This window comes from Euprymna scolopes, chromosome 21 (assembly GCF_053919585.1).
Source record: "Euprymna scolopes isolate OS-2025 chromosome 21, ASM5391958v1, whole genome shotgun sequence".
NCBI lineage: Eukaryota > Metazoa > Mollusca > Cephalopoda > Sepiida > Sepiolidae > Euprymna > Euprymna scolopes.
In genome coordinates, this window is record NC_136502.1 from 103,496,585 (window position 1) to 103,515,994 (window position 19,410).

At 33.7% G+C, this 19,410-nt stretch overlaps 1 protein-coding gene across 1 annotated transcript in view; it reads right to left on the bottom strand.

The window, feature by feature from the left end:
• Nucleotides 1–14,349: 14,349 nt before the first annotated feature.
• Nucleotides 14,350–19,410, bottom strand: part of LOC145242648 (protocadherin beta-16-like) — a 418,274-nt gene continuing 413,213 nt past the window's right edge. The window contains exon 4 of the mRNA XM_080105771.1: nucleotides 14,350–16,005. Within this exon, the coding sequence (XP_079961897.1) occupies nucleotides 15,593–16,005 (413 nt within the window). The 3' untranslated portion in view covers nucleotides 14,350–15,592. The remainder of the gene's footprint in view (nucleotides 16,006–19,410) is intronic.

Genomic DNA, 19,410 nt, shown 5'->3' on the forward strand with positions numbered 1-19,410 from the left:
GTGTTGAAAAGTTGTTTAAATTATTCATCATTCTAAATCATAAAAAAAGTTAATTAAAATAAAAATTGTTGAAAAGTTGTTTAAATTATTTTTCATGTTTTTTCTCTCTTGCATTTATTCTACACAAGTAAAAAATAAAAGTCGTTTAAATTATTTTCCTTTTAATTTAAATATTAATAACAGTTTTTTCATTGTCATTTTCTGACTCGTCGGGTTTGCCTCGGTTCGTTCCATTTCACTCGATGTTGGTTTTTGATTGCAAGGCCAGGACTGCTACTTGCTCTACGAAATTGCCGATGGCAGCCATCTTGAATATTTTTCATGCAATGTTTAAGCGTGCATTTCTCGAGATTAAATGAGTAAAATAAATTATTTTTTTACTCCAAATGATTCCTCATGTAATAATGTTTAAACATAAGAAACATTTTTTAATGCCTACACAGACTTATTTTCTCATATCACCTACAAACACTTTTTCGTAACACTACCAACATAACTTCCGTTCTGAAGTTGTAGCTACATATGGATTAGCAGTTTACACTGAGGCACTTGTTAAAGGCCTCTTAAGAGCTGTTTTTTCTTTGTTTTGTTTTTTTGAAAGGAGGTTTCGCCGCCCTTCCATATACAGCACCTACTCTTACCAAATACTCTGCAATTTGATAGTGGTCAGGTGCAGCGTTGTTTAACTTCAGATGATCTAACGCGATTATGCCGTATGTACAGTTTCTATTTTGGTAAAATATTAACAATTTGAATTTTTAGAAAAAATAAAACTTTTTTTTTTTATTTGTGAATTTAACAGTTTGTGGCACTTTCTAGACTGCAGCCGATTCGATTCAAAACAGCCCAAATTATTGAAATGGTTAATGAGTCTTTAAACGTTCACAGACTTTCATCAACAAAGAAACTAAAGCCAATTCGAAGACAAGCCATTATTCTGAAGAAGATAGCAGTGATGAAATGGATGATGACACTGATTGACCACATTCAAATCCAATTGGTTCCATGCTACCAATGTGGTCCCTCCGGTAAGCAGGGTCGTGCAAAGGAGGGAGGGTGCTAGGTGTGCCAAAGCACCTACCCCTTTTACTCCTGTTTTAAAAGTGCCCTTTTCAGAGGAATGTATTATAGGACTGTGTCCCACCGAGACGGTGTTTATTACTATATTTTTACCGTTTTTTTTTCACTTGAGCACCTGCCCTGAAAAAGTTATCTGCATGTCACTGCCTGTAAGTACTTTTTTTAGAAAAACATCCTGATGGCGAGAACTAATAGTAACAATAGAATAAGTTATAGATGTTGGCAACCTTCATGTGATCCTTCCTGTAAGTCCTTGATTCTGATTCTAAAAACAATCGGAGAAACCAATGATAACAAGAACCGATTCAATCAAAAATGTTGTCCCATTCTGACCCACACGAATTCACTTGGAGAAGGTGCACCATTCCTTGTAAAAGCTAATGTGGGTTAGCCATAGTGAGGAGATCTTATTTGGGCTGCGAATACCATGTGATTTTGACTATGCATCCTCGTTCCAGGTTGTTCTAACCAACCCCTGTACAGAGAGTCCTTAGACACTCGACGATAGTGTGTAGTAGGCATTCAAGTTCTTTTTGTGCGTGTTGTGACCCTCACCCTTTTCAAATGAGTAGATTATTATTCGATATCATAAAATATGTATTTTTAAAAATGCATCTATATATTAATACCATAGTACCTTTAACATACGTACGTGTGTCGCGGTTTCCAGATTATAAATTGTTCGATCGGGAGATCCTATTTATTAAATAGGAGGATAAAAGGTGGTAACATACTACGAACATTAGATTAGTATATAGATACGTTAATTTAATGTTCGTAATATGTTATCAACTTCTACCCTCCTTTTTAATAAATAGGATCTCCCGATCACTAAAAACACAATGTAAAAAAAAAAAAAAAAAATTTTAATTTAAAAAAAAATGATGTTGCTTTTGGACTGTACGTGAAACTAGAATATATCTTCTTGGTTTTCTGGCTAGGATTCATGAGTAGTATCTGTTCTGTCTAAAGATAGTATTGTGATATTGTGGGGTTTCCATTCATGCCGGGCAACCATACAATGGTAATATGTCACAAACGCCTATACATTATATTAGAGATAAACCGTAATAACCAGATATATTCTGACACTACATTAACCAGATTACTAAGATAAATACTTTTTACAGTTTTAACAAAAGGGCTACAATAATATAGTGGGGTCTCCATTCATGATGAACGACCACAGAATGCCCAGCAACAAAATATTACATATGAAAGATGCCACTGTGGAATTTCCACGGGTCCTGTTAGTTTATTTAATTACTACTCTTGCACTCAGAGTATCATGGCTCATCTTAATTTTGTCCAATGAGTTTTTGTTTATTTTTAAGGCAATCTTTTGTCACTAGGTGGCGTGAGAGGATGTTATAGCTAATGAGCATAACAGAATCGAAGGTTTCAAAAGGTTACATCGATTTTCTTTATGCTTTGCGATTAAATAATGAGTTTTCGGTGATAGGTGACGATGGTTAAGTGGTTAACGACGCGAACTGACAATCTAAGTCTTCCATGGAAATACTTTCAGTGGGGAATGTTGACCAACTTCAGATGGTCCCTTCTATAAGAACCCGATGTCGTTCTAGAAAGGATTCTAACTACAAAGATATCAGGGAAACGAATGCTAACAAAAAGTCACCTGATTCATAAATAATGAATGAATGATCATCATAACAAAACAGCAATAGGGAGGTGACGATGGGTTAGATTGGTTGGTTGCTTGTTTTGTTTTACGGCATATCAACCCTTTTCAGGTTATTTAATGCCGAATCTGGTGATTTTGAAGAACGATTTTTTAATATAGTATATTTGTTTTTTAAGTCGTATTCTATTTAACCCATAGTTGGGACCCTAACAGGTGCTACCACTCCGGGTCAGAGTGGACCTGGGAGCAATGGCAATTAAAGGGTGGCTCCACACTCCCTAAGGCCTGCAAGCTGGGGCCTCACCATCGGATATAGTTTAAGGTCATATCCAGGACCATGATGGGTTAGAGATTAACGACATAGACTGACAACCTGGATGTACCAAGTTCGAATCCAGCTCGTTCCACAGAAACACTTTAATGTGGTGCCTACTATAAGAACTCGATGTGTTTCTGAAAGTATTCCAACTAGAAAGATATCAGGAAAACGATTGCCACCAATAGAATCATCGGATTCATACGAAATGAATGAGTTTTTGGTCTTTTTCGAAATGTAATAATATTGGAGGGGGTTGCATAAGATTGGAATCAGTATAGTAAATTTATAACTAGTTATATTTACTTCTTATAAAAATATAGCTAAGCAACTGGAGTTTCTGACACCGAGAGTATGTTAAGTGGGTTTCTATCTTTGTGGGTTTTCTTCTTTTTTTTTTTTTTTTTTTTTTTTTTAATTAAAAATAAATGTTCTCCCAAAGATTTTAACTTACTTACTATGGTGGTATCAATCTTATGGATATAAATGAACTCTTCCACTAAACATAAAGACTGGAAGAATATGTCTTTTGGCGTTATGCACACTTGGCAGTCGGACTGACGTATAACCACTCTCTTTATTTGTTGTATTTGATTTTCTTTCAACATATTTCGTTTCCACTAAATAACGAGTTGTGTCTTTCTTCCGAACCCTTACCGAACCGCAACACTGGCGACGAGATTATTAAGGAACTCGAACCTTTATCACCTAGAACACTTACAAAAAAAAAAAAATAATAAATAAATAAATAGTTGCCCCTTTTTGCTCCTGTATTTGATTATCTAAAATAGATACATCAGAAGAAAGACATTATGTTTCAGAATTGTTTAGATAAGGATTAATAATGCTTGTTATTTATATTATTTAGACTACGAGTCTCATCTTCATTGTCTACAACGTTTCAGCCGATGTAGCTTCCGACCTTCTTCAGGTGCATCTTTTTTGATGTTGGGAAACTTTCTAGTTAGGCTCAGAAACCTGCACTCAATTTTCAACTGAATTCTTTATTTACTAGACAGAGGTAGATTGTCCTCATTCTTTCTACCATGACTGGATAGAAGAGTTGAATTTTGTTATTCTTTGTTATAAGTGTCTCTATCAGATTAAAACTAAGTTAATCAACGTTTGTTTCCCTATGGCTTTTCCTAATATGTTTTAATTGCAGAAAATACATGCTAGAGTATTCGTCAGTTTTGGGATTGAGTTATATTTGAAAATTGTTCTAATTAGCCATAATTTACAAATAGCCCCCACCCCAGTGGTCCATCTCTTAATTTTTATCACTTCCGCCCTCTCTTATTATATGTTGTTTGTCTCTAATTTGATTCTGATCTTATTTTACAGTTCAGATTTTTTCTAGTTGTCTATAGATTGCATGGACTTTCTCTTTTATCCGCAATTGAATTCACTATATTCAGTTTCTAAGCGATAATTATGAAGAATAAAAAAAAGAATAAGATCAGACGGTCTAAAACCTAAAATACACAAAATATTAATGTTATTGTTTTTTTCCCCTTTTGCAAAACTCAATCATGTTCCGCAAAATCAAAAACACAAACAACAATCTTCCTCTACAAAACAACCAAACCAAACACCATGAATAAATATTTGAAGACAAAAACTTTTTACAAAATGATAGAATTCGGCATTAAATAACCGTAAAAGGGTCGATATGTCGTAAAATGACAAACTCAAACATCATGAAGAAGTAATTTGATATATATAAAGAACTCTTAGCATAATTTTTTTTTCCAAAATTACTGTATTCGACATTACATAACCCGAAAAGGGTTGATATGCCGTGAAACCAAACAACAATACCGAACAAAACTTAGCAAAAAAACTAGCACTTCTATCTGACCATGGTTGAGGGGACAAGAATAAGCTACCCTCATAGATTAAATAAATGGTTTATCTCGAAATTCCATAAAGATTCTCGAACTCAGTTTAAAAGATTCCTTAGAACGACTTAGAAAGTCCCAAGTTCGAAATGATGTACTTGAAGAAGGTCGAAGATTAAATCGGTCGAAACGTTTTTAATATAAGAACCGAGATGAGAATAGCAGTTGGAAGAATGCAAATAATACAGGGTGTCCAAAAATAATCTGACACATTTGTTGGTAAAAAAAATTTTTTAAAAATTAAATAACGATTAAATTAAGAAAATATTTTTATTTTTTAAACGTACGTAGAATGCCATTTTATTTCACACAGTCTTAAATATTAAATCGGACAAATGGTGCCCATCATTGCAAACACACGATTATAGACGTTCACAAAAGTTTTCAATAACTGAATCGATCAATTTCAGAATGAAGAGTTCGTTTTAATTCTTCAAGAGATCGATGTTAGGGTTAGGATTAAATGACTCGATGGATCATTTCGGGTGGAATTTCAGAATGAATAGCTCGTTAAAATTTTTCAAGTAATCGAGGGCGGTGGCTGAATAATTTTGACTTCAAATATCCCCACAAGAAAAAAAAAAATCGCAGAGGTTTAGATCAGGTGATCTTGCGGGCCAACCAAAAGCATCATATTCAACAGTTCAATTCGTAAGGTTATTCAAAAACTTTTAAATGCAGATATAAATGAATTTTGACCTAATTAAAATAAAATGGCATTCTACGTACATTAAAATAAAAATAAAAATATGTTCTTTATTTAATTGCTATTTAGTCTTTATTTTTTGCCTACAAATGTGTCCGATCGCTTTGGGACACCATGTACAAGAAATACTTTATATTGGAATGGTTTAAATTTGGCATGATTTGCTAAAGTACGTTTGCATGATTAGACAGAAATGAAATCTACATTAGAGACGCAAATTCGAAAAAAAAACAACAAAAAAAAAAGAACAAAAAAGAATTACGTGATTTTTTTTGTGCAAAATCGGATGAACAATTGAAGATTCTTTGAAAGATTTGTTTGTGTTTTCAAATGTTTCAAGTATTATTTTTAAGAATCTAGTATTTAAGTTTTGTATAAAAGAAAATTATATGAATAAAAACAATACACAATTAGAAAAAAACATAACAAAATAACATTAGATGATAGTTTAGGAGCATAAAAGCATCTGTCAATTCGTCAACATTGGATATCTACGATCCCTCCGTCCAGTCTCAAGAGACAATGGATACCTCCTGTAAGGATAGCTGCGCTTGTGATCGTGAGGCAACGGATGCGCAATCACCAACCACACTTCTTCTGAATCGGCACTGCTTGGGTCCAGTGGCAAGGAAAGATCCAAGGCTGATGGGAAACATGCCGAGATAAGCAGAGAATACATATAGCAGTTGGAAATGCAATATAGTCACCCATGTTAGTACTGACTAGATTCAACGTTGCTTAACTTCGGTGATCTGACGAGAACCGGTGTGTCAATGTGATTATGTCATATATATGGATATCTACACTTATGCTTGAAATAACATTTTCGTCAGTCAGACATGCTTAAGTTTGAAACGGCATTTTCTTCACTCGGCCATGCTTAAGTTTGAAATATTATGTTCGTCAGTCTGTCACATATAAGTTTAAAATAGATTTTCGTTGATCTCTCACGCCCAAGTACAAAATAGCATTTTCGTCAGTTTGGCATGCTTAAGTTTGAAATAGCATTTTCTGTCATGTCCAAGCTTAAAATAGCCTTTTCTCCTTCGTCTGTTCATGCTTAATTTTTCAACAGCATTTTCCCCAGTCTGCCATGCTCGAGTTTAAAATGTTATTTTCGTCAGTCAGTCATATTTAAGTTTGAAATAGTTTTTCGTTGATGTGTCTCGCTCAAGTGTGAAATAGCATTTGAAATGGCGTCCATGCAACTCTTTAAGTGTTTTCGCCTGTATGTACATTGGTCGGTCAAACCTCGTAAGTTTGAAGTAGCATTTCTCACGCGAAATATTTGAATGGATGCATCATAAAATTCTCAGCTCCTTCTTATATAACCACACACACACACACACACACACACACACACACACACACACACACACACACACACACACACACACACACACACACACACAGTTTGACATTATATATAGTTTCATCTTAAATGTTGAAATCTTGAGTAACTTCTGTGGATTTACACTCGTTTAGACTTTCGGATTTTTATTTATAGCATAAAAATCATTTGGAAGATAGAAAAGATAATGAAGAGCATATATTACCCAAATGTTTTTTTTTTTACACGGCTGTTTATACAAGTTATTTAATAAAACCTTTTGAAAGTAGATACATTGCACTTCGCAGGAATCCCATATATATATATATATATATATATATATATATATATATATATATATATATTTAAAGGAGATTAGAACAATAGTCTTAAGAACAGAGTGTATTTTAATTTAATAGTAAAATTACTAGTTTAATTAAAATACAGGGAAAGAAAAAGTGCTCGTTGTAATTTAGATATATAATAATTATCAATCACATTACTATATATATATATATATATATATATATATATATATATATATAATTATTAACTAATATTAATTTTATTATTATTATTATTATTATTATTATTCATTTATTTATCTATGTTCGTCTCATCTTTATTGAGGGAGAGACCGAATTTACTCACCATTAAAAAAGCCGACATTGTCTCTAACTCTGCCCTCTTCAGTAGTTCTATTATTATTATTATTATTATTATTATTATTATTATTATTATTATTATTGTTGTTGTTGTTGTTGTCGCTGTTATTATTATTCATAACTATTAATTACATTATTTTTACCGTTTAACAATATCATCTCTATCCCATTATACATATTGAAATCAATTGCGTCTCATTTTTGCCGTTTGAATTAAACGCTCTTACGTTGCAACATTTAAAAAAAACATTAAAAAGCACAATCTTCTTCCACAAACGGCTAAAATAATTCACGTGAACGTTTTCGAACACGATTGTTAGGAATGAACGCCGTCCACGCTACAAATCTCCAGTTCTTTCAACGGTTTTCTTTTTCATTTCGACACTTTTTTTGTGACCAAGAGCGGAGGTCCGCTTGAAATATAAAAAATAACGATAAAAATATTTAAATACAAAAAGTAACATCGTTTTTCATACTTCAAAAATCCCTCATAACCTTTAATATATATATATATATATATATATATATATATATATATATATATATATATATATATATATATATATTATTCTTTATGTAAATACGGTCATATCTTGCTACGATGTGCAGACCGTTTCAATCATTTGACTTTTTAATTTTTGTATTTTAATTTTTTCTTGACTGATGAAATCAAATATGATTGAAACGGTCTGTACATCGTAGCAAGATATGATTGTATTTACATAAGGAAACATAAAACATAATTTGCTCTCTTTGATTGAGCACTATCAACGACCCTTGTTGAAATTCAATTATTCTTAATTTTTGGATATCTTTTCTCCTGGAATAAATAAATAAATATATTATTCCTCATCTTTCATTTAATATTATTGATTTTTTGCCCCCTTAGTAGTGTTGATCTTTCTTTTTTTTATCTTGATACGTTTTGTTTTTTAAAAATTTACTTTTTGATAATATATATATATATATATATATATATATGTGTACGTGTATACATACATATATATATACATACATCCGTGCTATCAACAGAAGATATGTGTTTCATCTTTTCAAGACTCATCAGTGTGACTAGACAGAGCAAACGTATCGACTCGAGGTTCATACCCAGGACTTTCACCATTACTGATCATGACAGTCTTATCCCCGGACACTTAGAGCCAACGGGTTTACTTCTGAGATGGAATACATTTATATCGCTTTTAAATGAACTTTTGTTTGTTTATTTCGTATTCCTAGTTTGATGACATTCATGGTCATAGAGGACTTTTTAGGAAAAAACCTTGCTTTCTTGCTTGAAATCAATATTTCCTTCATCAGAGTGCCCAACCAAAAGAATAACCGTTTTATCTGCTTAGTTACACATGTTTCAACGATCCAGTAACTTCATCAGATTTTACTGTAAAATCTTTTTATTTCGTTGATACGATTTGGTAACCGAAACATTTGTAGCTAGGCAGATAAAACGCTAATATATATATATATATATATATATATATATATATATATATATATATATATATATATATATATATATAGTAGAAATGGTAATTAATAAAAACTGAAGAAAGTGCTCAATACTGTTGTAGAGCAAATATGCGTTTTATTTTTTATTACCATATCTTTCTGTTAAGTTACATTATTGTTTCAGCTACCCGACCGTTTTTTTTGGTGGTCTGTAGCTTCCTCAGACTTTTACAGAAAACGTAAAAGTCTGTAAAAGTCTGAGGAAGCTACGGATGGCCAAAAAAAAACGGCCTGGTAGCTGAAACAATAATGTAACTTAACAGAAAGATACGATAATAAAAAATAAAACGTATATATATATATATATAGTCTTTGAAGTTTTTAACCTTTAAAACTATACAAAAAAAATACTTTTTATCATTCGTTAGAAAACCATCCAGTCAGTAAGTCATTTAATCACCTGCAAGCACTGCATCAACTCGCTCTCGAATTTACTATAATACCAATAATTTCTTTTTCAAGGGATTTCAAGGGATATATATATATATATATATATATATATATATATATATATATATCCTTTTTTTGAATCTGCGTTTGAAACGAGTCGAAAAGGCTTCTCAAGACGTTGAGCTGTATCTCAAAGCTCTAAAAAAATATACATGCATCATAATTGATCTTCTAACGCACCGTTGCTTTCATCGAATGGATCAGAAATTGACTGTGTTGACGAGTTCAAATACCTGGGAGGCTATTCCGAAAGCGAACATGATATGAATATTAGGATCGAGCTAGCGTGGAATGCATTCACTCTTTCTATCACGTCGAAAACATTTCGATAGTAAATATACAAGAATGCTTCGATTAGCCTACAACATATCATGGAAAAGTCACCCAACAAACAAGTCGTTGCATGGTTCCCTACGTCTTGTTTCCAATATTGGGAGACAGAGACGTCTAGCACTTGCCGGTCATATTAGTCGATATGATGAACCGGCAGAAAAGCTCCTACTTAGGACTCCAGACGCAGAAAGGAGAGTTGGATGTCCATGTGTAACACTGAAATTTATTATTGAAGAGGAAACTGGTCTGGCAGAAGCTGAGCTGGTTGCTGCAATGACCGACTGAGAACTCTGACAATCGGAATTTGTTCACGTTTCATATTATATATATATATATATATATATATATATATATATATATATATATATATATGTATGTATGTGGAAATGGTAATTAATAAAAACTGAAGAAAGTGCTCAATACTGTTGTAGAGCAAATATACGTTTTATTTTTTATTACCGTATCTTTCTGTTAAGTTACATTATTGTTTCAGCTACCCGGTCGTTTTTTTGGCCGTCTGTAGCTTCCTCAGACTTTTACAGAAATGTTCGTTATGATGGGATGAAAGAGTGAATGATGTCAGGGGAGGGGTGCGAGAAGAGCGGAAAAAAGAGGAAGGAAACACGCAGGAAAGGTGGGAGGGGGCGCCCGGCATGTCGGCAATGTTCTAGTTCTGGAGTCCAAGGACCCTAGGTGGTTGTGGGGGAGGGTCTGGGAAGTGCATCTCAGGTGTGGCTGAGGGCACAGGGATACTTGGAGGGGGGACGGGATATGTGGGGGTAGGAGGGGGGGTTGCTTCAAAATTCGAGTCCTAATGTTCAAGTTTCCCGGCGTCCCCTCCCCTGTCATCATTCACTCTTTCATCCCATCATAACGAGCATTTCTGTAAAAGTTTGAGGAAACTACAGACGGCAAAAAAAAAAAAAAAAAAAAAAAAAAAACGGCCGGGTAGCTGAAACAATAATGTAACTTAACAGAAAGATACGGTAATAAAAAATAAAACGTATATATATATATTCGAACAAAAAAATGGCCATTAATTTACAAAGGATTTTACGGCGTCTCTCCCCAAAACGTCTTATATCCTTTGAATTTTTGTTGTCTTTTGGAATAAATATTGTCGTTGGAATTCAAAATATTAGATTAATGCATGTTGATTTATCTTTATTTATTGTTTCACTTTTAATTTTTTTTTTATAAGTATATATGCATTGTGGGTATGTGTGCTTTTTTCATACTTATATGTACATGTATTTAAGATTGACGTGGCACCTTCTCATTGGCTATACCTTCTCTTCTTTCCCCTTCTTTCCTCCTCTTCTCCCGTGCATACACATCTCTTTTACTACACTGAGGAAAGCCGAAGTTACGGGCGAAAATGATGTTCTTATAAAAAAAATTTTTTTTATTCTTTTCATAATAACATTTTCTATTCCTGTACGATACCAATAGAAAACGAATAAAGAAAAGTCATAAACTTTTATACTTTTCGTATTCATTTTTCATGCATTTATATATATATATATATATATATATATATATATATATATATATATATATATATATATATATATATATATATAAAGGATTTCCTGTTGAATGCAAAGTATCTACTTTCAAAAGTTTTATGTTGGTTATTAATGATATATATATAAATATTTCGCATAGTATTCCCATTTTTTTGTTTTGGTTTTAAAAAAAAAAGAAGAAAAATATTTCGAAGAAATCTTTCACGGACTGAGGTGGTGAGTATATGAAAAGAAAAAGGAAGAAGAAAAGAAAGGAAAAAATCTTTTTACAGGTACTGGCCATGAAAAAATAATAAGTCTATTTGATATAAAACTATGCAGGGATCTAATAGAACATACGCCAATATTATTAGTATTATAATTAATAACATAGTTATATTTGGTATTTTAATTATTATTATATTATTATTATATTATTGTTGATATTATAAGTGTTCTTTTTTATACAATCGCCCCACCATGAAAAAAAAATGACCTCAGCATTTTTTTTTAATCTTCCCATGTTTAACGCAGATACTTTAGAAAATTTTGAGAACTAACGCTTTTAATATTTTTATTTAAAACTTTATTTATCTGCATAAATAAAATAGTAGATGTATGTACGTGTGAGTGCAAAAATATGTAAATGATTAAACGGTACTTGTTTAGTTTAAGCAAGGCTTTAAAAAAATGCAAATATTAAAAAAAAAATCCCTTAATTTGATGAGGTCGATCGTCTTGCGGCCATCTTGCCTATTTCGCGGACGAGGAGGGGTGCCTCTAAACGAAAAACGGATTAACAAATGACAAAAATGAAAAAGGGATATAGAAACTCTGTAAACTAAGTGAAAATAACCAAAATATTTATGTAGGTATTTTTTCTGACTATATTTCAAAATAATCTTGTCAAATTTTGGCAAACTTTAAGCGGTGATAGAGTTATCTCCTTTGGTGTCCGCGAAATAGGCAAGATGGCCGGGATACGATCGATCTCATTAAAATTTCATTTTCCTCTGTAAAAAAACAAAAAACAAAAAAAAAACTACTTGATCAAATTAAGTGAATTTTTTTTGTGAGAACTTAATTCCATAACGTAAAATATAGTTGTTTTTTTTTTCTTTCAATATTTTCATTTTTTTAATGTCTTGATTAAACTAACCAAATATCGATTAAACCTTTAAACTACTAATCACATAATGCTGAAATTAACAGGAAATACTAATCATACAACCCGAATGGTTTATAACGGGTAAAATCTTTGTTTGGATGAATAACATGTACAGAAATATGTCGGCAACTTAAAATGCAAAATGTTCATTTCAACTTGCCGACATATTTCTATTACTTCTGCGCATGCGCAAATTCATTCATTTATGTGGTTTAATTTTAAATCTTTCTTACTCATCTGTCAATAGCTGTGACGGTAGGGAACATGACTGGAAGATTAAATGTTTTGGTTTCGATTCTAGTTGATGACACTCAAGTTATTTTTTTAACTTTTGAAATCAGTAATATATATATATATATATATATATATATATAATATTCAATAGAGAATTGGCTCTGTAATAATAGATTCGAAATGTACATGAATTAAAATATACTTAAGCGTATTTTACAACCGGGCACATCCGAGTGCCCCTCCCCCGCTAGTATAAAATAAAATTATGGGTTTCAGCCATGCAATTCATGATTAGAATAGTCTGTAGCATAAGCCTCTCTCCTCCTGAAATCCAACCCTACCTCACCGTTGTAAAGGTTGTCATAACATTGTAATGTTACAGATACTTGGTTAACAGGGCTTTCATAAGTATCAAAGACCAGGATCCGTCGTCCTCTGGTCATCTCTGTCTCTACATCTGTGGCGAACGGGCATGTGTCAGCTATGGAACAGCAAACTCATGGAGCAAGGATAATAATATTTCTTCTGCACATGTGCAACCACCATTTCTGTGTTCTGAGCCAAACCTTCCTCGACTTCGTATGCAACTGTTGTACTTTGTTGCTCTGTGTGTTGTGGATAGAAAATCTGCAATTTTGCAGATGTCATAAGACAAAGAGGACTTCATGCAGATTAGACAAACTTGAGGGACCATCTTCATGGCCCTTGTGCAGAAGTGCAATTTTCCCAACACTTAGTCACCATCACAAGGGAGTTGATCGTGACTAAGTGGTTAATGACACGGACTGACAACCTAGGTTGTTTTTTTTTAATTGTTTTTATTTCATTTTCACCTCAAACAAGGCACAGTGCCACTTTGATGTAGGGGGCTATTATCAGGGACATAAGTTGCAGGGATACTATGTAGGGAGTTGAGCAGCAAGTAGTCTGTTCACATTACACTTGAACTTCTGCATGTCAGTACAATTGGAAAAACAGGAACCTGGAAGGGAGTTCCACAGTCTAGCAGTTATGGGGAAGAAAATATTATGGTGTTGTCAGTCCATGTCGTTAAGGTATGCCAAGTTTGAATTCAGTTCGTTCCACAGAAACACTTTCACTTTGGGATGTTGGAAACCTTCATGTTGTCCTTCATATGAGCATCTGATGTCTTTTTAGAAATAATTTCAACTAGAAAGATATCAGGGAAACGAATGCCAACAATAATCATCTGATTCATATAAAATAAATGAAATGATGTACAACAGTAACAGGGAGGTGATGATGGCCTAGTGGTTAATGATACGAACTGACAACTTTGATGTGCCAAGTTCAAACTCAGTTTGTCCCACAGAAACACGTTTGCTTAAGAACGTTGGCAACCTTCACGTGGCCCCCTCCTGTACGTATTTAATGGAAAAAAAATTCTTAATAGAATGGTATTGGGGAAACGAATACAAACAAAAATCATCATGAATAAGTCTCAACAAGCAAACAAACAAACAAACAAACAAACAAACAAACAAACAAACAGCAGCTGCAGCAGCATCACAAAGAAGTTTCTATTTTCTTGTTTGAATGTTTTATGAACCTATTTTTTGCAGAGTTTGTTTTTGTTTTTGTTTTTTTTTCAAAGAAACTCCATAATTAAAATATAAATAATTTTTAAACAAATTTTCTTAATTTTCTTGTGTTTCATGCAATTTAATTTTTCAAGAATTATGTTAGCATTTTGTTCACGTGAATGGCTTCTCATTTAAAGAAGAAATAATTTCCAAGAAGAAATAATTTCCAAGAAGAAATAATTTCCAAGATTAGAGAAGTCCTGCATTTCGAGTAGTGAGCACCCAGACATCAGAATACCAATTGTTCTTTCGTACAACTTTAGTCTAATACAAAGGTAAGCAACATGGCTGACAGCGTGAAGCAACATGGCTGAAACCATGAAATAACATGACTGAAACCATGATTCAATATGTTTGAAACCCATGAAGCAACAAGGCTGAAACCATAAAGCAACATGGCTGAAACCATGAAGCAACATGGCTGAAACCATGAAGCAACATGGCTGAAAATATGAAGCATGTTTGGAACCATAAAACAACATAGCTGAAACCGTAAAGCAACACGGCTTAAATCATAAAGCAACATGGCAGAAACCAAAATGAAGCTGTGTTGCTTTATGGTTTCAGACATGTTGGTTCATGGGTCTCAAACATTGTTGAAACTCGTAAAGCAACATGGCTGAAACCTGTAAAGCAACATTGCTGAAACCCGTGTAGCAACATGGCTAGAAACGTGAAGCAACATGACAGAAACCATGAAGCAACATGATTGAAACCGTGAAGCAACATGATTGAAACCCGTGAAGCAACATGATTGAAACCCGTGAAACAACATGTCTGAAACCATGAAACAACATGTTTGAAACCGTGAAGCTAACTAAAATTTTTAATTAAAATGAAACATACCTATCAAAATGAACTAAGGTTTAAAGAGTTTATGATTGGGAGTATCTGCATCGAAAATGGGAGTATCAAAAACAATAAATAAATTAAAAAAAAAAAATAAATGAAAAATAATTTGCTTTTTTCATGGCGGTATGATTGTAAAGAAACACCTCATAATCATCATCAACAATCCAATGATGTTATCATCATAAAAATGAATCATATCATTGTATAAAAAAACAACAAAAATCCATAATAATCAACAACCTTATAATCATATTGAGATTGCAGTTTGTTTTTTTATACTCTGTGGGCTGAAATACTGTGTGAGTCCGTCATGTGGGTGAGATACTTCTTAGATGGGGACGAATGGGTTGGGATATCTGGGAGGGCCAAGTGGCCACCTAGATAGTCAAGATAAGGTTGCGGTTGTGATCCTGAGGGTAATTGGTTGGGGTCAAAAGTGGAGCACCTGGCCTCTGGTGGCTTGCATGGCTTTGAATGAGAGGAGTTGGAAACACCACTGTCTGCAGGCGTTGGTTTCAGGCAGATCCATTGGCTGCAATCAGGAATCCGGCCGGCGTTGTTTGGCTTGTATAAAATCTTGGACAAAGTTCCTGATTCTCCAGGATAGGGACAGCTCGGTCGTGGTGATTTGGGAATTGTGCCCGGTTGGGATGTGTGTGGTTTAAACTTTTGTGAGACAAACAGATCTGAAAGCAGAGGAAAAAAAACTGTTGTTAGGCAAAAAGATTTGAAATCAGAAAAAAGTACTTTTGTGAGACAAACAGATATGAAAGCACTTTTAGCCACAGCTTTAATGTTAAAGTTTTTAAAAGAAAAGAAAATCAGAAAAACGTATTATTTCAAGTCTTCAAACTACTGAGGTCGATGTAACCTCTGACCTTCTTCAGATGTATCTTAGGAATATTTCTGCTGAACTCGGAAATTTAGACAGAATTTCGAATGGAACCCTTTATTTATTTCATAGGGGTATCATGCTCTCGCTCTGTCAGCCATTATATTTCTCGATCACCCATACTGAGAATTGAACCTTCAACCTTTAGGAGAATATCACTTTTACAATTGATTTTTTCAAGTACTCTAACCACTGCACTACCGGTCTTTGCATGTACTGCATAATGGTTAGAGTACTTGGATAAATCAGGCTGAAGGTTAAAGGTTCAATTCTCAGCGTGGGCAACCTAAAATACAATTGCAAATTACTTGAGACTTCTATCCAGTCATGGCTGATGGAACAAGAGAATGCTACCCTGGTGAAGTAAATAAATGTTTCCATTCGAAATTCTATCCAAATTTCTGAGTTCGACAAGATACACCTGAAGAAGGTCGGAGGTTACATCAATTGAAACGTTGTGAAAATGACACTCAAGATGAGAACAATAGTCCGACGAATTCAAATAATACAAATAACTAATCCTCATCTCAAAAATTCAGAAAGGTAAAGCAAAAAACGTATTAATTGCTATATAAAAAAAGTCTCATTATTAAGATAGAGTGAAGAATTTCTTTCAAAATTCATTTTAGAGGACCATGAGTAGAGATGTCGACTTGCTATTTGTTTTCTCACTCCTAAACACTTGAAATGGTTTCGCCTAACAGTTTCTTACTTGTTAACGTATGTGTGACGACAAAGATATTTATTTATACACAAATAAATGCATGTTAGTTTTTATTAGAAAGATTTCGATTATGCGGACTACTATTCTCATCTTGGTTATTATTTTCACTACGTTTCGGCTGATGTAACCTTTCAAAGAGGAGTTTTCTGTCATACAAAATTAATTGAATTCTAGAAGGGTTTTCTGTTCAAAATAAATTTTATTCTTCTATGATATATTTTTTTTAGATGTGAATAGATTTAGTCTTGTCTAATTAATTGACCACAAGAAAAATGCAAGAGAAATACCGTAATAAGAGGAAGAAGCTGTATTTTGCGTTTGTGAATATAGAAAAAGCTTTTGACAGAGTGTCAAGAGATGCTGCATGATGGGCTTTACAAAACCTACGAGCAACTAACAGGTTGGTGAAAGTTGTTCCTGTTGGGTAATTATAAAGTCAATAAAATCAATTAATCAAAATTTGTGGAAGTTAACGATCAAAGACACGTTGGAAAGGCCTTTTCTATTACACACACACACACACACACACACACACACATGCACGCACACAAGAAATATGTGATCAGCTTTTATTTATATGTTGACTAGCGGGTGTGCCCGACGTTTCTCGGGTATTTGTAGGTGTAAAAGAAAAAAAAAGTTTTGGTAAGGAGGTAAGCTCGAACCCGAAGACTTGAGGCGAATAGTCTGATAACTTACCACGACGCTACGAGGGCAGAGAAATGATAATGGCTGAAATTAAACGTTTAAAAAAGCAGGTGGTTAAGCGATCATCAACGTGTGGTTTTCTAGATCAAACATCACACCATAGAGAAATGAAATCACAGTGCAGTGCGAATTTCGTAAATCGGAGATGTTATAATCTAGGGAGTACATAAAAAGTTCCAGGAAACAATGACTCCCCCTCCCCCGAGCGCCCCCCCCCCAAAGCCTTTGACGGACAGACAAAAAAACGCACACACACACACACACACACACACACACACACACACACACACACACACACACACACACACAAACACATTTTCGTTTGTTTATTATAGATAAAGAAAGGGAAAGATACATGTCAATTTGCTCGTTTATATATAACCCAAAGGAAAAAAAAGCACACGTCATTAAAATTACAGTTCAAGGGAGATATTTTCTAATAGCACTTCACACAGTCAAAGGGAGATAATTTCTAACAGCTCGCTTAACTCCAACAGTTCCAGCTATATACAGAAATGCTCAAAGTTGTGTTACAGTTAACAGCACACATAGTTACAGCTTTAATGCTCATCCTTTCTTTTTTTTTTGTTAATTCTTCAGGCTTCTCTTTATCATTTTGCGCGTTATTAGCACAATGTTTCGGCCGATGTAACCTCCGACCTTCTTCAGATGTATCTTGTAACAATGTTGCGAATTATTTAGGATTTCTACCTAGTATTGACTAACAGAATGCTACCTCTCGAATTGAATAAAGGGTTCCATTCAAAATTCAGTGCAGATTCCAGAGGTTGACAAAAGATTTCCCAAGTTTGACAAGAAGGTCAGAGGTTGCATCAACCAAAACATTGTGCGAATAACACTCAAGATGAGGACAGTAGTCTAAATAGTCCATAGGTTAAGTAAATACTAAGTGATTTCTTGTGTCACATCTTTATTGTATTTCTCCACTGCAACAAGGCTGAAAAGTGAACAAAACCAGATCCCCCTAGTGAGCACTCTACTATTTTTATAACGTTGTATAGCTGGCGTCATATATACGATTGCGATGAGGGAGGGAAGACATTTATACAGTTCTGTAGATTCTTATAACACAGAAGAGGGGATGATAATCATTACTCATGATAGAAAGACACATTACTTAGGATGAGTTATACAAAGTTCATTAATAATGATGATTTCACATTACCTTCAATTTGGTAGAATGATGACACGAAGACGGCAGTTACAAAAATATGAGATGTTCTTTTATTCCATTTGACCGGTCGAAATGATGATCACATCCAAGAATTCAAAGTCGTTTCTACATGTTTAAACGTTCTCCCTTTGCTTCCAAAAGGGACCCTCCTCTGACCATGTCATCTCTGTCTCCGTCCCTGTCTCAACTCAAACTAGCTCCTATATTGAGAAATTTCCTTTCTGCTATGACGTCATGTATGGTTTCAAAACGTGACCCACTCAAGTGGGGAACTCATGTGGCCTAAACATATGTGGTTCGGCTCATGTTCCCAAACCATTTCTGCAGACAAAGAATTCTCAGTAACCTATTTTTCAACCTAACCTATTTTCAATATATTTCTAAATTGCATTGTTCATTATTTTCTACCTGACCTTATTTTAATTCAGTTTTCATAAAAAGAATTGAACAATTAAATTCTTTTTACAAACAAACATATCTAAACTATTTTATATGAAACTGAACAATGCGAAATTCCATTTCTGGACCTTGCTTACAAAGTTCGAGTCTCGGTTTATCCTAATCTCATTTTC